Source organism: Camellia sinensis, chromosome 3 (assembly GCF_055761805.1).
Source record: "Camellia sinensis isolate YWXY chromosome 3, ASM5576180v1, whole genome shotgun sequence".
NCBI lineage: Eukaryota > Viridiplantae > Streptophyta > Magnoliopsida > Ericales > Theaceae > Camellia > Camellia sinensis.
Genome location: NC_138963.1, coordinates 187918744 through 187939700, shown reverse-complemented (window position 1 = coordinate 187939700; position 20957 = coordinate 187918744). Strand labels below are relative to the sequence as shown.

General features: G+C 37.3%; 1 protein-coding gene and 1 long non-coding RNA gene across 5 annotated transcripts; one reads left to right on the top strand and one right to left on the bottom strand.

Annotated features, from left to right (window-relative positions):
• The first annotated feature begins 1983 nt into the window (after positions 1-1983).
• Positions 1984-20872, top strand: ASG2 (transducin family protein / WD-40 repeat family protein). Of its 4 annotated transcripts, none has more exons than XR_014365013.1 (20): positions 1984-2736; positions 3131-3199; positions 4991-5068; positions 6602-6736; positions 6839-6946; positions 7089-7217; positions 7387-7502; positions 7584-7701; positions 8864-8969; positions 9422-9567; positions 9705-9875; positions 9968-10078; positions 10814-10925; positions 11622-11974; positions 12962-13052; positions 13589-13684; positions 13832-13924; positions 14003-14130; positions 18706-18810; positions 20592-20872. XR_014365013.1 is itself a non-coding variant. In XM_028222567.2 (20 exons), exons 1-19 carry the CDS (start codon positions 2665-2667, stop codon positions 18785-18787), a joined length of 2292 nt encoding a protein of 763 aa, XP_028078368.1. In that variant the 5' UTR covers positions 1984-2664; the 3' UTR covers positions 18788-18810; positions 20592-20872. The 4 variants fall into 4 exon arrangements, 2 of the variants coding, with proteins under 2 accessions (XP_028078368.1, XP_028078367.1); XR_014365012.1 differs by having other exon boundaries at positions 9696-9875; XM_028222567.2 differs by having other exon boundaries at positions 13854-13924.
• Positions 15400-18823, bottom strand: LOC145823000 (uncharacterized). Its single transcript, XR_014365014.1, has 2 exons — positions 18685-18823; positions 15400-15588 (listed from the first exon to the last, which is right to left on the bottom strand). It is a non-coding gene; the product is annotated as an uncharacterized LOC145823000 (long non-coding RNA).
• Positions 20873-20957: the final 85 nt, after the last annotated feature.

Sequence of the window (20957 nt, the reverse complement as noted above, 5' to 3'; positions counted from 1 at the left end):
GGTTAGAAGCCATCTTGTGGGCTGAGCTTGGGTCCATTACGCTACAAAACCAAAAAAATAGTGGCCTGCAGAAATAACAAAATGTGGTGGGTTAGAGTTAGATGCATATTGGTTGTCAATACCCATATATAATATAGTTAGTGTTTGTTGAGGGCTTGTGAATGTATCGAAACTTGTTTGGTAAATTTTTTCTTTAGTTGAAAGTCGACATAATAATAATAATAATAATAAAAAACATAAGTGATGTGTTTGGTAAAGTTTATGTTTTCAGTTTATATTTAAAAAAATTTATAAACTGGTTTTTGTTTATTTTTAGAAAAACATAAACTACAAACGCGTTTGGTAATTGACAAAATGTTTAAAAATTTTTAAAAATATAAAAAAGAGTGAGAAATGGCAAGTGGTGGCAAGTGGCGGTAGAAGACGGCGGTGGAAAGTGGTGACAGTCGGTAGTGGGTAGCTGGTGGTGGCGGGTGCGTAGTGGTGGCGGGTGGGTGGGTGACGGTAGCGGGTGGTGGGTAGTAACGAGTGGGTGGTGGTGGTAGTGGTGGCGGATGGCGGATAGTGATGGGTGGTGGCGGGTGGGTGGTGGTGGTGGTGGATGAGTGGGTGACTGTGGTGGGTGGTAGCGGGTGGGTGGTGGCGGTGGTGGCGGTGGCGGGTGGTGGTGGGTAGTGGCGGGTAGGTAGCTGGGTGGGTGACGGTGGCGGGTGGTAGGTGGTAGGGAGTGGGTGGTGGAGGTGGTGGAGGTGGTGGTGGTGGCGGCGGATGGCGGATAGTGGCGGGTGGGTGGTGGTGGTGGATGGGTGGGTGACGGTGGTGGGTGGTAGCGGGTGGGTGCTGGTGGTGGTGGGTAGTGACGGGTAGGTAGCTGGGTGGGTGACGGTGGCGGGTGGTAGGTGGTAGGGAGTTGGTGGTGGTGGTGGTGGTGGGTGGTGGTGGCAGGTGGGTAGCGAGTAGGTGATGAGTGGTTGGTGGTGGTGGCAGGTGGCTGGTGATGGATGGTGGTGGCAGGTAGGTGGCGGGTGGTGGGTGGTGGCGGGTGGATGGCAAGTGGGTGGTGGTGGTGGTGGTGGTGGCGAGTGGGTGGCAGGTGGGTAGCGGGTGGTGGTGGTGGCAGGTGGGTGGTAGGTGGGGGTGGGGGGTGGTGGCGGAAGACGGTGGTGGAAAATGGTGGCGGGTGGTGGCTAGTGTTGGGTGGTAAAAAAAAAAAAAAACTCAAAACTGAAAATGAAAACACATTTTTTGTGTTTTCATTTTTTGGCCAAATTTATAAACTGAGACTACTGATTTATAAATAAAAAATTTTACCAAACATGTTTTTATTTGAGTTTTTAAATTTTTTGTAAATATAAATAGAAAATTGAAAACGTAATTGTTACAAAACGATACCTTATTTCTCAAATAATATGTTTTTTTCTTGCTTAACTAGCGTAATCACATTGTTGAAACACAAACGACAAACATGAAAATCCATTCAATCCATTAAACTTTGATGAGACTGAAAAGAGGGTACTTAATTTATTTAAGTCCCTTCTACCAATTCAAAGCAACTACTGCTACTCACACATCTATTCAGTTTGAAGCATTAATCAACTCATTGACAATGGCAGTGGTTGGATAGATTTGGTGCACCAGACAATGCTCTTGGCTTTTCTACTCTTTCGTTCTTTCATTTTTTTTTTTAACAATGGAGAAAAGAAAAATAAGAGAAGGAGAAACTGTATATCGTAATAAGAAGACAAATCCTAATATTTCGTCTAGTAAGGAAGTAACACATTAACTACACTAACCATTTTGACTATATTTAAAATCTTGATCTCTCTAAAAAAAAAAATAAATAAATAAAAAATAAAAAGAAGAAGACGATAATATTATGCATTTAACTAGAGAGTTTTATAACGTAGTGATCTATATCTATTACGTAATTAACTCGTAATTAGAGGGTTGTGACATAGTTTATAAACTTGCTTATAAATTGTAGTAAAATGAGTCCTAACTTTAGTTTTATTAGTGCATTAATCCAAATTAAACGTTAAAACTTATAATTGTATAAAACATATCCATAAAATGAAAAGTACATGTAAAAAATTCACAATAATTTGAATGAAAATAAAATGGAAATTGAACTTAAAACTTAAGGGTAACATTGTCCAAATCAAAACAATAAAGACTATAAAATATACTTTACCTATTTAAAAAATAAAAAAGAAATATTTTTCAATTTCCCTTTGTGTTGGGCCGAACTCCAAACACATCGGCCCAGCCCCCCACCCTAGGATTTATGGGCCCAGTATTGGGCAGGGGAAGGGGCCTCTTTTACACACAGAGATGTGTAGATATCTAGAGAAAAGAGAAGTGGGCCAGGCGGCCCACGAGACGTTTCGTGTTGGGTGCGTTAAAATTACAAAATACAAAAAATATATATACAACTAGCGCTCAGCTCAATAATGAGAAAGAGGTGCGAAGAGAGAGGCAAGCGTCTACGGATTGAGCTAACCGACTCTCTTCTTCTCTGCTCTCTCTGTACAAAAAGGAAAGAAAGAAAAAAAAAAAAAAAATTAGGTGTGACAGATCGAATACAGAGATCAGATTATCAATATATCTCTCAATCGATCGAGTTAGGGTTTGTATGCTTGTGATTTCTCGAAGCTTCATTCAGCAATGGAGTCACTCTGCTTTCACGATGGTAACATCACCGACTTGATCGACAAACGAACTCTCGATGTTCGCCACGTATGCTAACCCTCTTCTCTCTCACTCACTCGTCCCTTTTCACTGATTATTACTTGAAATTCAATTAATCGAATTCTATATCCATCGATTATGATTCTAATCCATGTTCTCCAGTTTGATTCATTGTGTTTGCAAATTTCATCCACATGGTTGAGAAATTGCAACTTTCTTTACTGATTAAGTTTATCCAAACTTGTGTGTAGATTGTCTTTGAATTTTGCATGAGATTATATTGGTTGAAGAAGATAAGCCCAATAGTTGTTTCACTGTTGTTGTTTTTGATGTTGTTTGTAGCATAATCGGGTTTGTAGTTTGAGGCGTGGATGGAATGTAATTTGATTGATTAGAGTGAGTGCTTACTTGCTATAATAACTAATGTATTATCTTATTGTAGGACATTGGTCGCAGTTTGCAAATGCACTCTTCGTTGATACAAAGGCTTTCGATGGAAAGACAATTGGAGGTTTGACTCGTCATGTACTTTAATACATATATTGGTTTTTCCTTGGGCTGTGTTTGGTTGGTTGTTGGATTTGATGAGCAAAATGGAAAGGGGAAAAGAAATTGCAATCCCACTTTTTGTTTGGTTATATTGGAAAACACAAGAGAAAAGAAAGTGAGGGGAAAATACAATTCTACTTTTTGTCTTTTGTGTTCACTTAGCCTTTCTTCTTTCTCTATTTCCCAACTAAACCAAACATAGCTTGGAATTTGAATTTTATTTTCTATTTCCCTTTCCCTTTCCCTTTCCATTACATTACCCTCATCAAATCCTCCAACCAAACACAGCCTAAATGATTTTAATTTATGTGCTTCTACTTCTCTGTTGTGTCATTTTTTATTTTCCTTGTTTCATTTCATTATCTGCATCGCTTGCCCTTTTTCTTCACTTGGTAATCAGATTCTTTCAAAATATTAGTTAGCTTCCAAAAGGCCCTGCTTGAAGTGAGCCCAAGAATGACTAACTTGTAGCTTAAAATATTGAGTGGAGGGGTTAGCTAGCAAATACTGACAAGAATTTAGGAGCACACAAATTCCCTTGACTTACTATATTGTTTTCTATAACTGTTACTCCACCTTCTATTAGCACTATGCGAGGTTTACTCAGTCAAGTTGACTGATGAATAGAAGCTGTCAAGAAGTTTATGTTTGTTAATTTTGGGATTCCAATAATCCAAATTTGCTGTGTTTGGTTTGGAGATCCATTATTATGGTCAATGCCACCAGAGCTAGAACAACAGTAGGGCCATCTCCCTCTCTCTCTCTCTCTCTCTCTCAAGTTTGTAATTTATTGGGTTAATTACACTAAGACCTCCCAACTATTAGCAAATATTCTTACCTCCCTTATCTATGAACCTGTGCATTTTGACCCTGTCAATTATCAAAATGCCCCCTCCCTCCATAAGGGGATATTTGTACGATTTTTATGGTTGAGAAGGGCAAAATGTACGGGTTGATTTCACTAATCGTTGAGGTTGTCTTGACTTAATTAACCCTAAGTTATTTCTACCCTTGCCATTTCATAAGTTAATCCATAAGCAACTGTTTGTGGCTCCCCAAACTTGTGTAAATGGATAAGGTCCCCAAAGGGCCCAAAGCTTTATTGTGAACACTCTTTTATTTAATGTATTTAGTTGTTGAAATTTGAATCTGATATGATGCATCTTATATTTTTGGGCTAATATTATGTGGTTTTTGTTAATCCTTTAAGTTGTTTTATGCTTTTAGTTGTTATGCCAACTGATTTTATGCTGTTAAGCAATAAAATTTTATTTTATTTTTTTAAAATGAAGGCAATAATTTTTACCAAATCCAAATCCAAATCCATGGAAAGAAAATAAAATTGATTTGAAATTTGTGGAAAAATTGAACTAAAAAGTGCTGGAAACTTATTGTTACTTTCAGCAATTAACACAAGTTTATAAGAACATGAACATATATGGATTCATTGTTTGAATAGGTTGTTCAAAATTTGTGGACAACATCAGCTTGATGTTTACCAAACAGACCCTTAGATCTACATATACGGCTATAGATACATTATTACATAGTTCAAGATACGACCTTTCAAGAAGAAAAAAAATCTTTTAGGAACCCTCTAGTCATCTGACTGCACGATCAACATTTCCCTTGTATTCAGTGGAAACATTTCTCATGTGTTAAAAGGCTGATTTCCGCGCAAAATTTACTAAGAAATTACTCATTGATATATTTTTAGGTCTTGATATTTGAACTATAATTTTTTTATTTACAGGGGCATTCTGGTTGTGTGAATGCTGTGGCTTGGAACTCAAAAGGCTCACTCCTGATATCTGGATCTGATGATACACGAGTATGATGCTTCCTTATAAATGGTTTGGTGATCTTGTTCAGCATATTATTTTTCTTGGAGTGGGAGTTCAGTAGTAAGCCATGCAATCAACTTAACACATTGTGCAATACTTGTGTGTGCAGAAAAAAATTAGAGCTGGATAATGGGTGGATTGTTGTGAGGATATCATGCATTTGAATTTTTATTAAAGAAGTATCAATTAAATGTTAGTACGAGGTGTTTATGACAAAGAATAACCTGAGAAACAAGAAGTTGGAAATGCATTTCAATAAAATGTAGGATAACAAAGTGTAATAGATACTCTGAAAAAATAAAAATATTTATTGTCAATATTCTAGTTACCCTTGGCTTTAGAGCTTTCTGCAACTTTTAGCTAGGAATGGTAAAATAATGACATAAACATGTTTTGAGGCTTGATAAGGTCTTGTTAATGAGCGTTAATGGGCCTTCCTTATATACACTTTGCTTCTTCTTATCTGCCCTTAAAGCCTCTCCACTACCTGTTGAAGGTGTCGTAGAATAATGACAGTGACATCAATGAATACCTGGTGAGAAATTGAGATCTTGTCAATCTTCTAGCCTCCTGCGGCCTGCCCTGAATCTGTACTTGCAATTCATGCCTCTGTGCCCCACCTTGCCTAACATCCTACTCAGCTTATTCCACAAAACAAAAAAGCAGAGATGAAGATCTCCTTGTCTCCGTTCCCTTGAACGTGTGAAGGCTGGAGGGAATCCGTTATGAAGAACCATTTTGATTTGGATGGTTCAACCATTTTTCAATTCTACACAAGCTAAATCATATGTGATAGTTCTCTTTGAGTGTACTTATGTTAAGCATCATTAAGTGTGAGTTTCCGACAATCTCTCTTTCTCTCTCTCCTCCTACCCTTGAGGAACCAAATATGCATTAGTGTTCTTTTATGAAATTGTTAATGTTTATTCACATTAACATGTTCTCCACATACACATAAACATAAGTTGGAAACATAGTGGTTTGATGTGACTAAAGCTGCTGAGGTTGAGAATGTAAATTGCCAGGGATAATGACCTAACACACTCAGGAATTGTAGTTAAACTCTCAGATAATATTCCAGCAATTATATATATGTATATATATAGTTGTTTTATTATAGTTTTGCATCTTTGCTCGTTTTTGAATTGTATTTATCTTTTATTCTTGGTTCGAATCACGGTGGTTCTACTTTTTTGTGATAAGTGTTGCTAGGATTGAGAATAAGCAACTGCAGGGATAAATGCTCTAACACACACAGGAGTTTTAATTAAACTCTGCCATAAATTTCGGCAAATTCTTTTACTTTTATAATTAATTTGATGAGACTTTCTCAAAGCACTAATGATTGTCTTTAAGTAGTATTTATCTTTGTTCTTACTCATAATAAAAAAAAGATTTGTCTTTGTTTTTGACTGGAATCTTTGGCCTAGTGTATCATTTCTTTTTTTTAAGTTACGGTATCAAAATATGTCTTGGGGTGTGTATGCATGCATCTTATTTTATGTTTTTCTTTGCTGCAGGTCAACATTTATAGCTATTCAAGCCGGAAGCTTTTGCATTCTATTGAGACTGGGCATTCAGCCAATATATTCTGTACAAAATTTGTCCCTGAAACTTCTGATGAATTAGTGGTCTCTGGTGCTGGAGATGCTGAAGTAATGTTATGATGAATTGAACATTTTTATTGTCATGGTTTTCACAGGAAGTTGAATATTTTAATATTTTGGACATATTAAATCCTATTTTATTCATTGCAGGTTCGGCTTTTTAATCTGTCTCGTTTAAGGGGTAGGGGACCTGATGAATATGATATTAGTCCATCAGCAGTGTTTCAATGCCACAGTAGGAGAGTGAAAAAATTAGCTGTATGTTCTCATTGTACTCTCTTTGTGACCTATTCTAGTGGAGATTTATCAATGTGCTACAACTGAGCTTGAACAATTGATATTAAAGTTCAATTCTTGCTTTTACCTGGAATTGTTTTTGTTACTTCTATACCTGTTGCAGGTGGAAGTTGGAAATCCAAATGTTGTATGGAGTGCAAGTGAAGATGGGACTCTGAGGCAGCATGATTTTCGAGAGGCTTCATCTTGTCCACCAGCTAGATCATCTCATCAAGAATGTCGTAACGTTTTAGTGAGTGCTAAATTTTAGTTTTTCATCTCATTGTGAAGTTCTTCTAATGACGTTCCATCGTTTTTCTGATCTGGATTGAAATTGTTGATACATGAATTTCTTTTCTTTCATCATGATAGTTGACATCCTTCAGTATTATTGTTCTCACATTTTTAGTACTTGATGGCAGCTTGACTTGCGATGTGGGGCAAAGAAGTCATTAGCTGATCCTCCTAAGCAGCTACTAGCTCTGAAATCTTGTGATATAAGTTCCACTAGGCCTCATTTGCTCCTTGTTGGTGGGAGGTATCTCTTCATGGAGCATTTAGTTGCTTGCATACTTCTCCTTTACTGTTTATGCTGACTTCTCATTGTGAATACATGCAGTGATGCCTTTGCTCGTTTATATGATAGAAGGATGCTACCACCACTCTCATCTTGTCGGAAGAAGTTATCACCACCTCCTTGTGTCAACTATTTCTGCCCAATGCATCTTTCTGATCAAGTTTGTCTGCAATTCCTGTACTATTATAATGCTACAAATCATTTGTTACTGGCCCCATGCTTGATTTACAGACTTTGTTGGTTGAAAATTTGCACTATTACATAGTCCATCTTTCTTATTTTGTCACAATTTCTTAATTATAGTTCATCTTTCTTATTTTGTCACAATTTCTTAATTATATAAATACCACACTATATGCTTTAAGGGTAGTTGGCTTTTGGGTATATTTATTTCGGAGTTGTTTTTTTGTTGGAATCTAGCTAATCTCTCTCACAATCTGTGAAGTCTATACGACGTGGGACAAAAAAGTAGATGACATGGATATTTTATTGATTGAAATCTAATAAGGTGTGTAGTTTTCACATAATATTTGAATCCTATATGTTTCTATGTTAGGTAGTACAGGTTTTTGAATATTTTGACGTCTTTTTGTTGTTTTGGAATGACTTCAGAAAAATACATTCGTGAAATGGTAAGAGTAACACTAATTGAAGATAAGTTGATAGATAAGAAGATGGTTTGCTCATGTACAATGCCAATGTGTAGAAACCTGTTCAACTGTCTGACATTCTCAATTAGAAGTGGGAAAAGAAAATTTTAAAACTAGAACCTTGGCATGTGGATTTCACTGTGATTGAATACCATCAACTTGCGTCTTTTAACTTATTGTTATGTTATATTAAATTGAGACATAAGTGTACATATACATGTCTTGACTTCCCCTTATGGTAAAAGAAATCTATGTTTAGGTTTTTTTCCATTATTTCATTTGTAAATAGTCACTATGGATGAAAGCTGATAATTGAAAAGCAGAAGCCCCTCTCCCAGCTTCGAGATAACCAGTTTTTTTCAGCACATTTAAGCTATTTTTGCCTATTAAGCTTTAAGCAGAAGCTGTGTTTGGTACAGATTGTTAGAATAAAAAACTATAAGCAGCACCAAACAACCCCTATAGCTGTTAGAAATTGAAGTTATTGGTCCTTCCAGTTCATCAGAATATTTATATATGTATTAAGGCGTTTTGGTATGTTTCTTTTTTGTTTTTTAGTCCATGAATAGTAACTATCAATGCAATTGAGATGGGGAGAAAAGAAGAAAACAGAGTTTCTTAGAATGGAAGCAGCATTATAGCTGTTCTAACATCATCTCCTTTTCTTTTCAGGGTCATTCTAGCTTGCACCTGACTCATGTTACATTTAGTCCAAATGGAGAAGAGGTTCTCCTTAGTTATAGTGGAGAACATGTTTACTTAATGGATTTAAATCATGGTATGTGTTTTCACAACCCACCTCCTTCCTTTTTTTCAATAATTAATGGTATGTATTTTCACTACGAAACTTTCGCATCTGATGCAATCAGTTATTTAACATTTACGAGATGATTTTTTGTTTTCTTGTTCCTCATCTTTCTATTGGTGTTATAAAGAACTTAGAATTACTACTATTCTGTATGAATTTGTGCTTTTTATGAGCTACATTTCTAGATGACTCTCTCTTTTCATAGAGTATACCAATATTTGTTGTCATGTGTTCAAACTTGTGTGCACGCATGCGCCCACTCACTCACAAATGGTTGGTGGTGGCGAGACACAGGCTGTGACACACCTGCAATGAATCGCCTTATTACAATTTATGCTCAGCTGAAATTTTCTTTTTTGTAAGGTCTAAAAAGTAGAATGTATGAGCTGCTGTAATCACTTGTAATGTGTTATGATTTCCAGCTGGTGGTACTTCGATGCAATATACGTCAGCAGACGCTTCAAAGATTATGACCTTTAGTCCAACACTCAATGGAGTAGAATTGCAGTCTTCAATTTTGGGTGCCCTGCAAAATGGTTTTCATTTAAAAAGAAATGTCTCTGCCATGGTGTGAATATTTTCCCTGATCTATTCATTTAGTAAACTTGTTATTATGGTCTTGTTATAGGGGTTTGTTTTTCAAGTAAATTTGATGCTTTCTATAGTTTACTTTTCTATAATTGGAGTTTAATGCAGTTTCTACAGCACGAGAAGTGCAGAAAATTGGTTCAAATTGCAGAAAAATCCTTAATGGATAATACAAATTATTTTCATGGAATTGAGGCTTGCAATGAGGTTTTGGATGCTCATGGTCATGAGATTGAACCTGTGCTAATGCATGAGTGTCTATGCATCCGCGCAGCCTTGTTCCTCAAGGTTTAGTACAAACTGTTTTTTTCAAGAGTTCAAAATTCAGCTCATTGGTAGTGTTTTAGTACTGGATCTGTTTAATCTGTTATCTTTTTCAGCGGAAGTGGAAGAATGATGCTTATATGGCTCTAAGGGATTGCCACAAAGCTAGGAGGATTAATTCTTCTTCTTTTAGGGCATTTCACATACAGTCTGAAGCTTTGTTGCAGGTAGGTTCATCAACATTACCACAATTGGGAAACAAACTGACTTGATTCACAACATAATTGCCAAATTGACTTTCTGACTACCTAGGCAGTGGGCACTCATGTTGGAGCTTGAGCTGGCAGTAACAATCAAATTCTATGCATAGGCACACCTTGTTTAGTTACAGCTGTCTTTTTGGTTCGTATTTTTAGCCACTACATCCAGGTTTAGGTTCCTTAAATGGGCTAGAACTTTGAAATTTTAAAAAGAAAATGAAGGTGCTTTGCAGATGGGGCATTTTTTTGACCAACAGTTGATTGGTCATGCAATCAAGTTAATTAACATTTTCCTTTCAGACTCAAGGTGTTACATGATAATTGGACTTTCCCAATCCTTTGCTTGGTGAAGACGTAGATTAGATATATTGTGTTACATGTGGTTTGATGACTGATCAACTACTTGATTTTCTTTTGAGCCTATTGACTTCAAACCTAGCATGATATTATGTGCTTTATTTCTTTGAGCTTTCCCATGATTTTTAGTTTCACACAAATATCTCAACATGGTCTTTGTAGTTGCACTTTCCAGACCGTGAGACCTATGTAGGCCTCTTCTTATGGTCCATATTTTTCAGAAGGCACTGTATGTGAAAATGTGTGGCTGTCTAAGCCTTCCTCCGTACTTAAAACTGACCTGCTTTTTGGTGCTTTCCGTGATCAACTTCAGTTCCTGATTGGTGTTTCGTTGCTTTCTTGCAGCTGGGAAAATATAAAGAAGCTCTAGAATTTGCTATTTCGGCTCAATCAATGGCACCATTGGATTCTGAAGTTGCAGCAACTTTGGAGAACATACAAAAGCATCTTGCTGCAGGTTTGTAGCTATGTTTACATATCAGCTCTGGTTAAGTACTGGTGTGGTGTCTGAATTGGAAAAGTACTGGTGTGGTGTCTGAATTGGAGGGATGGATGAGGAATATCAAATTTGAATCTAATTATCTGTGACCTGCTAAAACAATGTTTTTTTAACCCTTTTTTTTGGGTGTGTAAATTACATTGACCAGTCCTAAGGTTCGGAGAAAATACAACAAGCTCCCCAATTTTGGTATAATTATGCTAACTTTCCTTTTAATAAGGCTAAATGGACTAGAATTAACGCAGGTGGTGTGAAGACACAAATATAAACAAGTTAAAATATACATTTTAGTTTAAAAAGATGACAACATCATATTTCTATCCATATGACATCAAAACTTCAAAACTTAAGGGAGCCCGATGCAATGAATTAATGATGAAAGGAGGCTAAGTGTCATGTGAATTAAAACCTTAAGGGAGTTCATTGCAATTATTTTAAACTTGTGGAGCTTACTGTATTTTCTCCAAACCTCAGGTGAGGTAAGTGTAATTTAGCCTTTTTTAAATTTTCAATTCTTTAATGGGCAATGAAAAGTTGCATCACTTGATATGGACATTGTAATTCTAATAAATTCTCTCTCTCTCTCTCTCTCTCTCTCTCTCTCTCTCTCATTTAGAAAATATCCTAACCCTATCTGCATGGTTGCATTGATAGCTGAAGCTGAAAAGAATAACAAGGCAAATGATGGAGCGCCTAAGTCTGACCCTCGATCTGGAAAAGTATTATCATTGAGTGACATACTTTACCGGTCAGAGGCTAATAGTGATGCTTCACAAGATGGTCCGAGGTCTGAAAGAGAAGACTCTGATTATGATGAGGAATTGGAGTTGGATTTTGAAACATCAATATCTGGTGATGAAGGGCGTGATGTTGAACCCAATGTTCTTCATGGGAGTTTGAATTTAAGAATTCATAGAAGAGGCGATACAGCTATGGAGACTGGTCGTGCAAATGGTTCCTGTGGGTCACCAATGTCATCATCTCAAAATGATAGAACAACTTATCAGGTTTGGTTTCTCATTTTAATTTTTGATATGACATTTGAATTTTTCAATCTTTATGGTTGTAGAGGATTTATATGTAATTTTGGGTGTTCACAAAATAAAACAACACTCAGCATTCTGGGTTTTGTTGTCATAGAACTGGAATTCCTTGTAAGGAAATACTATGACACATGGACTCGAGTATAAATATTGGGTGTGCGGATATGTCTAAGCTTTAGAACTTCATAAACTTAAATTTTAGGATATTGGGATATGTATCCAAAAATTGATATGGGCACGGGGACACACCATGGGCACACATATATATTGCATATTGTACAATATTCTAAAATAAGATATTGTAAATTATGTAGAAATACACTTGAAATTAAATAGAATTTAGGAAAAATATAGAATTTCTCTCTTGTCCATGTGAGAAGCTAGAAGTATTTTTTACTAGTGAATGTGAGTCTCTTCTTCTTCGAACATCGTAAAAAATAGAAGATCCAAGCGTCTAAATTGGGTAGGGGTGTTGGGCACATATCCCATTCCTTTACCCTTGTCATGTCTGGTGGACACAGGTACTTTGCGGGAAATAGAAGAATCCATGTAAAAATATTGGAGCTGTCTTGTGAGTGTACTTGCCATTTTATTTACGTACTTTAGAAACAATGAATTGAAAGTTCTTTGTTTTTAAATAATATCCGAAACTCAATTACCTTAGTTGAGAGTGATATACATGTTACATTTGATCTCAACCCAAGCATTTTGACAAATTGGAAAACTAATAGAAGTTTGAAATAGATTACATATACAGTTATGTTAGTTTTGACACAACCCACTAAATATAAATGCTTACCTTATTTTATTTTTGCTAGTAATGAAAAAATTTATTGTTATTTGGGTTTTCCAAATTTAAACCTTATCTCTTTTTTCCTTAATTACATTGTGTATATCTTTTTCTTTGTTAATTACATGATAATTACATTATGCTTGTGCTCGTACTTGCAGTCTGAGGGGGTGATAGATATGAAGCAGAGATATGTTGGCCACTGTAATGTGGGGACAGACATAAAGCAAGCCAGTTTTCTTGGCCAAAGAGGTATGTTTTTTCATTTTGACATTTTATCTTCTATACTTTCTTATAATATGTGAAGCAAGTTGAATGCCGTTAATAAAGAATTCACTGAAATAACTGTTGAACTAATTGAATTGTGTGGCCACTTACAGTGTAGGTTTCCCATAAAGAAAATGTATTTTTGTGGTGCTCAATTGCCACACCGCACTATTTACCTGACTGTGTAAATGCCAAGAGAATGAGCTTGCGTTTCAAAATTTTATTAAATCTACTATTTTTACATTTGCACTCAATGCATTTCAAGGTTTATGGCACCAATTAAAGCTACTTTCCTGGCCTTTTCCTTAATTGTTGGTGAAACCATCCAAGGATTTTGATCTGATGGTGATAAAGTTATCAGGAGTTAGGAATCCACAAGTCTGTTGTTTGTTTGTTTGTTTTTTTTTCAACAATAGCATCATCATTAATCTGGTTGGCATGCTGATGTCATGAAAGTTCGTTTTGGTAACCAAGGTTGTTTTGTCATCAATCTCTGTACATGTGCTCTCATTTTATTGTAGGTGAATACGTTGCTAGTGGGAGTGATGATGGCAGATGGTTTATATGGGAAAAGAGAACTGGTAGGCTAATAAAGGTGCTTGTTGGTGATGATGCTGGTAATGCAATTTTCTTTTTCGCCCTTCTTAAAAATGTTTTGCCAATTCACTAGTCTCTTATCTGCTGTCTATAATCGTGTATATTTCTCTGTGCAATGTCATCCATTTAATATATTAATATTCACTAATCTTTTTTGCTGTCTATAGTCTCATATATTTCTCCCTGTAGTTGTCAACTGTGTGCAATGCCATCCGTTTGATTGTGTTGTGGCTACCAGTGGAATTGATAACACCATAAAGGTGAGTATGATGAAGGGGATTTTGGTTGCATGCAGCTTTGAGGTTAAATTATCAAATTATAACAGTCAATTGTTCCAGATTTGGACTCCAACTGCTTCGGAACCTTCCATTGTGGCTGCTGGAGCTGCAGGACCAGAGAATAATAATGTGTTGGAAGCTATGGAGAGCAATCAGCGTAGACTATGCCATAATCGTGAAATGATCCTGTAAGCTTATGAAGTTCTTAATTCTGTGCAGACTGAGGAGATGTTATTTTTATATTAATATAATTTTGCAAATGTCACTGCTTCTATATAAGATGTTAATGGAAGTTCTATATGTCTTTTACAAGTGTGCTGCATCTTTATTAGATAATTTGCAGCTTATCCGTGAATCAATTTCTATTCGTCTGGGCCGGTAACTTCAATTGTTTAGATTCGTCAACACAAGTTATTTTCACCATTTGGCTGCAATTGCGCTGTACATCAAATCCTACACACTTAGATGATGTGCTAATATGTGTTTTTTTAACCACCTCAACTCACATCCTATGTAGTGTTTTCCGTTTCCTTGCAGCACCTTATCACGATTCATATTGCAGCTCATTCTGTGTTAGGCATGGAAAACCATCTTAATTAATGTTCAATTATGTTCTACTCAGCTTCCCCTAACTTCTCACAAGTCATCGTTTAGAGTTATTTCAGTTCCGCATTTCATGATCGCAAAATTGGATTTTGCCTGGTCTTAATGCTGTACGAAACTTCCTCTTTAGTTTGATATGCATGCCTTGCCACTTTGCCCATATGCTAAGCTAAGTTTATCAGATTCTCTATTAAATTTAACTTTTTTCTTCATTGTCATTTGTTTTATTTTATTTTATTTTTTGGACAAAAAGAGGTAAATAGGAAAGGCCATTGTTGGATATTTCTAATAGGTATCTATACAATTCACAAGTTCAGTATGTTTAGGAGAGTGGCAGTATGTCTTGGTGGAAACATTAAAATTTTGGTATCCTAGTAATGTTTTGTTTCAGTTTCTTGGAAAATAGAAATGTTTTGGCTGTTTTATTTTGTCCCTTGTCTGTAGTTTTACCCTTCTGGGCCTTCCCACTACCCTTGATTAACAGAGCAACACAGGAAGTGCCCTTTTACCAAAGAACAGATTTTGAATTAGTTAATATAGAAATGATTCACGCAACAAAATGGACCTACACTATCAAATGATAAGATTCCTTAGGATGTTTTATTGATTTTTTCCCATGTCATGTGGATAATTCAAGTTATGTAGACTACTAAGTCAAACCCTCATCGTTCGTGGAGTATACATTTTACATGGGGTTGTGAACAAGGCGTTTGGACTGTAATAATTAAGTCTTCCCTTAGTAGTGCTGCTGAGGGTTGGAAAAATAAAGGTTGTACCTAGTGCATGAGGCTTCCACTTACGGCAGGGTCTGGGAGAATTAGTAGTTAAGTAATCTTAATCCCTCTTTTCGTGGAAAGGCTGATTCTCATCACTCAAACCTTCGCCACTGGGCTGGGGGTGGATAACACTTGCCAGCATCAGGTTACGATGACCAAGTGCATTGCTCAGGCCGAATTTCTATTTCAGACAATGTTCTCTGTTCATTTCATCTTCTTGGAGTTACATGTACCTGCCCTCTATGTGATTCTAACATTAGTGATATACTTTACTGTTAGAATTTCCCATCTTTACCTTCACCTACTCCACTTCACCTACCTCCACTTCACCACACACTCCACTTCACCTAACCCACTATCACCTCCACTACACCTACTACCACACCTCCACTACACCTACTACCACATTTTCTTCTATATATAGATTGTATAGGAATTGTAATTTATCAATCTTGTAATACAACAATCTTGTAACATCAATCAATAATACATAAATTCTTACATGGTATCAGAGCAAGCTTAAGAAGCTAGTACTTCTGCTTCCCCGGCGGGCGGCAGCCTCGCCTTGGCCGCCCGCCGGACCTCTACACACTAACCGTCTCTCTTTCTCTTACTCAAATTTCTGTCTCTCCTTCAATCTTGCGTCAGCTACGGAGGAGCGTCGAACCTGTCAAGCGTGTATTCATCAAGATCCGTGGGCGATAGTTTCTTGTCGGCAGACTCGTCCTTGCGAGGCTCTTCCATTCTTCATCCTTTTTTTCTTGTTCACCGGATTTTTTAAGTTCACCGGACTTCTCAAGTTCAACCTCCAGATCCTTTGATGGGTCAAGTTCAGTATCCGTTTGCATTTTGCAGTCGGATCCCTTGAGTCGGATCCCTTGAGGTCATTATCCGATGTTTCCATGGTGTTGCCGGCATTTGTTTCTTCTGCAGATTCTGTATCTGTTGTATGCACTACAGCATCATTCTTGTTGCCACAACTTTCTTGATTGCTTGGTGGAGTTCGAGGATGTCTAAGATTTGCATCATACCGCAAAGGTGCTGGAGGTGGTCTATAAGTGTAGGGAATTGAAGTTTCCAGATTTGTGTCGACTAAGAGCCCAGTAGAAAGTGCAGAGACTGTGCCATGGTGAGCTGACAAAGGCTCGTGCTTCTGCTCAACACTCTTGATGACACCAACAGCCACCATCTTTTGCACATACCCATACCCTTTTTTTTATATTTTTTAAACCAATCTCCACCCAACATCCCACTCAGACCATCATCCTCTTCTCTTATTTTAAAATATCTCTATATATATATATCTATGTTTATTTTATTATATTGCACACACCATCATCTTTTCTTTATTTAATCAAACCCACTCAGATTGTCTTCACCTTTCTTTTATTTATACATAATTATCATGTTTTTTCTATTCCACCCATGTGGGCTTGTCTCCCATTATTATTATTATTATTATTATTATTAAAAAAAAAAAAAAAAAAAAACAAAAAAAAAACAAAAAAAAAAAAAACAAAAAAAAAAAAAAAAAACAAAAAAAAAAAGGCAGACGACGAACTTGCACAATACACTCATTTTATTCATCTCGGGATCAACCCCGATCACCATTTTCCAACATAAAAAAAAAAAAAAAAAAAAAAAAAAAAAAAAAAAAAAAAACAACCACATCCACAGTGGGATTTTTTCCTTCTCTACTCTGCAGCCGGTCTTTTCTTCTTGCCCCCGTCCTGGGCAGCCCTTGCCGGTGTTGCCTCCGTGTTTCCCACTCCACTGGGCACGATCACTCCCCCATACTCCTCCACTGCAGCATATGGCGGCCCTCCAAATCGGAACATCACGGTGGCTTTCCGCTTCAGCTCCTTGTTTTCTGCCCTTAGCACGCTTATCTCTGCTCGCGCATCCTTATACATGCGTTGGAGCAGAGACAGCTGGGAGTTTAAATGCTGCACTTCATTTGTCCTACTCTGCAGCCGGTTCGACAAATTTGTGACCGCCGTCATGCTTTCCACACATGCCTTCAAAGTATACTGATTGGCCTCCACATCCGACAGCACTGCCATTCTTTGCTCCACAGACCGCATCGGAAAGTTCAACGGAGTATACTCCGGGGCGCTTGGTTGAGTTTCCAGTGCCACCGCACCAGTTCTCTCTCTCGTTGACTCATTGAGGTCGGGAAAGAGGGTGAGCAGCCCGCGGGAAGACGATGAAGCCATTTTCTGGGCAACAAAGTGTTACAAACTATTTTCTGGGCAACAGAGTATTACAGACTCTCTCTCAGCAAACGGAACTATCTTTCTCAGCAACACGAAGGATTTTTCAGAGGTTTCTCTCAGTTTTTTTCTCTGCCTCAGCCTCTGCCTTCGTCTTGGTTATATAGCCAAGGCAGACACGCGCATCGCGCGACGCCAGCCGACAAAACGGGCACGCAAGCCAAGACGCCCACGTGCCTCGCCATCATGTCCGGCACACCTTTTGATGAATTGGGCACGCCTTTTGATGGCACGCCTTTTTATGGATTGGGCACGCCTTTTGATGGCACGCCTTTTGAAAAATTGAGCGCACCTTTTGAGGATGCGATTTTTTATAAGGGTCCGACAAGACTCTGTAAACTGTCCCGACATAGATTCCGGTTAGTTTCTACAAGGGTCCGACAAGACTCTGTAAACTGTCCCGACATAGATTCCGGTTAGTTTCTACAAGGGTCCGACAAGACTCTGTAAACTGTCCCGACATTGATTCCGGTTAGTTTCTACAAGGGTCCAGCAAGACTCCGTAAACTGTCACAACATTGTCTTCTACAACGGTCCGACATGACCCCATAAACTGTCTTCTACAACGGTCCGACATGACCCCATAAACTGTCTTCTACAACGGTCCGACATGACCCCATAAACTGTCTTCTACATCGGTCTGACACCACCATACAGTGTCCTCTACAACGTTATGACACCCCATACAGTGTCTTCACCACCGTCTGACACGACCATACCGTGTCTCCTATCCTTTTTTATTTTTATGTATTTTCTTGTTTTGTTACTCTCTCCAAACTCAAGTTGGTTAGTTTCTCTCCTCCTTGAGTTTGCGGGGGGCTGTTAGAATTTCCCATCTTTACCTTCACCTACTCCACTTCACCTACCTCCACTTCACCACACACTCCACTTCACCTAACCCACTATCACCTCCACTACACCTACTACCACACCTCCACTACACCTACTACCACATTTTCTTCTATATATAGATTGTATAGGAATTGTAATTTATCAATCTTGTAATACAACAATCTTGTAACATCAATCAATAATACATAAATTCTTACAACAATCTTGTAACATCAATCAATAATACATAAATTCTTACATTTACTGATGTTGTTTGCAGGCCCTTTGAACTTTTGGAGCGGTTCCGGATGCATGAATTTTCTGAAGGAACCCTGCATCCATTTGAATGCGCACAAAGTTAATCGCATCCTTATCAATTGCATAGGTAACTAATAAGCTAATTACAAACTGTTTTCTGTTATATTATTTTGTTTTATGAAAAATACCTTTCTTTTTTCTTTTTCTCCTCAGAATGAGGCCATCTAGTGGGACTCAAAATGTGTCTTGAATTTGTGATGAAGAGTTCCATGCTAGGTTCATATCTCAATTTCCACGACCAACCCAATTTCAAATGATTATTTATGTGAACATTTATTACCTCTGTGAGAATGGGATGTTTGGGTGAGCATTTGTAAGTTATATTAACTAATATATAATTCTGGGAGTGACTAATATAATACAATTACCTGAGCAGTTGTTACATAGGAGAACCAATTAAGGTAGTGTTTGGTTCATTGGAATGAAGGTAGAATGGAATAACCAATCTAGTAGGATGTTCATTCTTATGTTTGGTTCACTACAAAATGATGGAAAATTCATTGCAAATAGAATCGTCATTAACCATTGCGAAGGATGGCCATTTCATATAGATACTAAGGAATATGACCTTTCTATTCTTTACACCTTCATTCTAGTAAATTAGAAGCTACCTAAGAACTTGAGCCAACTGGTCCATGCCAACAGTTAGAAGCAATTATGATTTTTGGTCTTATGGCTGAAAGGGGTCTATTGTTACGGACAAATTGATATTAATCTTGGATTTTTGTAGTTCTTTTCCAAAAGTTCTGTAAAGATCTTGCTCAGTTGCTCAGTTGTTTTGAGGCTTGTTTTGAAAGATTGGGCAATAGAAAATGTTGGTTCTCTGTATCCTCCCCCAACACTCTGTCTGTTCCCCTTCAAGGTTAGGGGGCTGTGTCTTTAGAATGTGTGGTTGGTGTTGTGCTGCAATTTGGAGAAATTAATTAAAAGTTCTAAGGGGGTGTTCTTTTTCTTCTTTGCTTTTTGGGTGTTTCTGTTATTGTTACAACCCCAGGCCGTTTCACATGACATGAACTGGCCTATAACTTGAATGATTTAGGGTTTGGAGTGTAGAGTTTGGTCCATCTATCAGTAACTCAACTTGGCCCCGTTTGTTTTCAAAAGTAGAATGGAGGAGATTGATAGTGAGGGGATTATTAATAGGGAGGAGATTGATAGTGAGGGGATAAAGTAAAATTGTGTTTGTTTTGATGATAGTTGTTAGTGTAGGAATTGTTAAATTATTTTTATATAAAATAATAAAACAAATAAAAAAATATAAAAAATTAAATATTAATATTTTAAAAAAATTCTCAATATATAAAAAATAAAATATATATATATTTTTTTCTAATCCTCTCACTATTTTTTCAATACCATCTCCACCTCCTTCATCTCAATCCCCCTTCCAACCTTCATCTATATCACCTCCTCCATCCTAATCTCCTCCCCAACTCTACAAACAAGCACAACACTAAATAATCCCACCTCCATCCTAATTCCCTCCCATCTATTTAACCCCAAAACAAACGGGGCCTTAGTGCACACATTTGAGTGATAGGGGTAAGCCTAGTGGTTGGGCATTCTAACCCCTGCTCACCAAGTTATGGGCTTGAGCCATGACATTCCCTGCCCCTCCCCCTCCTCCTCCTCCTCCTCCCCTCCTTGGGTGTAGGGATATGCATGATGTTTAACATGTGCTGGAAAAAAAAAAAGAGAAAAACAAAAACAAAAAACTTGCACGCATTTAAAGTATATGTTGCAATCTTCATGACCTTGAATATAGCCAGTCTCTTCAGGAGGAGCTTATAAATTTTGCATCAAGGACATTATAAATCACCTGTTTGATCCCTCTTTGCATTATGGCAGTTGCTCATTCCAAACTTCAGTGGTTGTGTTGTAAAAAGTTGGGAGATGATCCAGGCAACCCGTTAAAGTTGGTGGTGGGTGTTGATTGACCATGTAAAGCTGCTTTGGGTCTGAGAAATAAATTGGAAGGTTTTTGTTTCTTCTTTTTCTTTTTCTATATTGTTCTTTTTATTGTTTCTTTGTTTAAATAAATTGAAGTTGAATGAAGTATAGTATGATAAACCATTGTATCCTTTTCTCTTCTTTTTTTCTTTTATTTTATAGTATTTATTTAGTCATTATTATTATGCGTTTTGGTAGGTTAGCTAGTGTTATTTCCCCATTCTCCTCTATTGTCTTTGTGGTGCTAAATGTCCATTTCGTGCT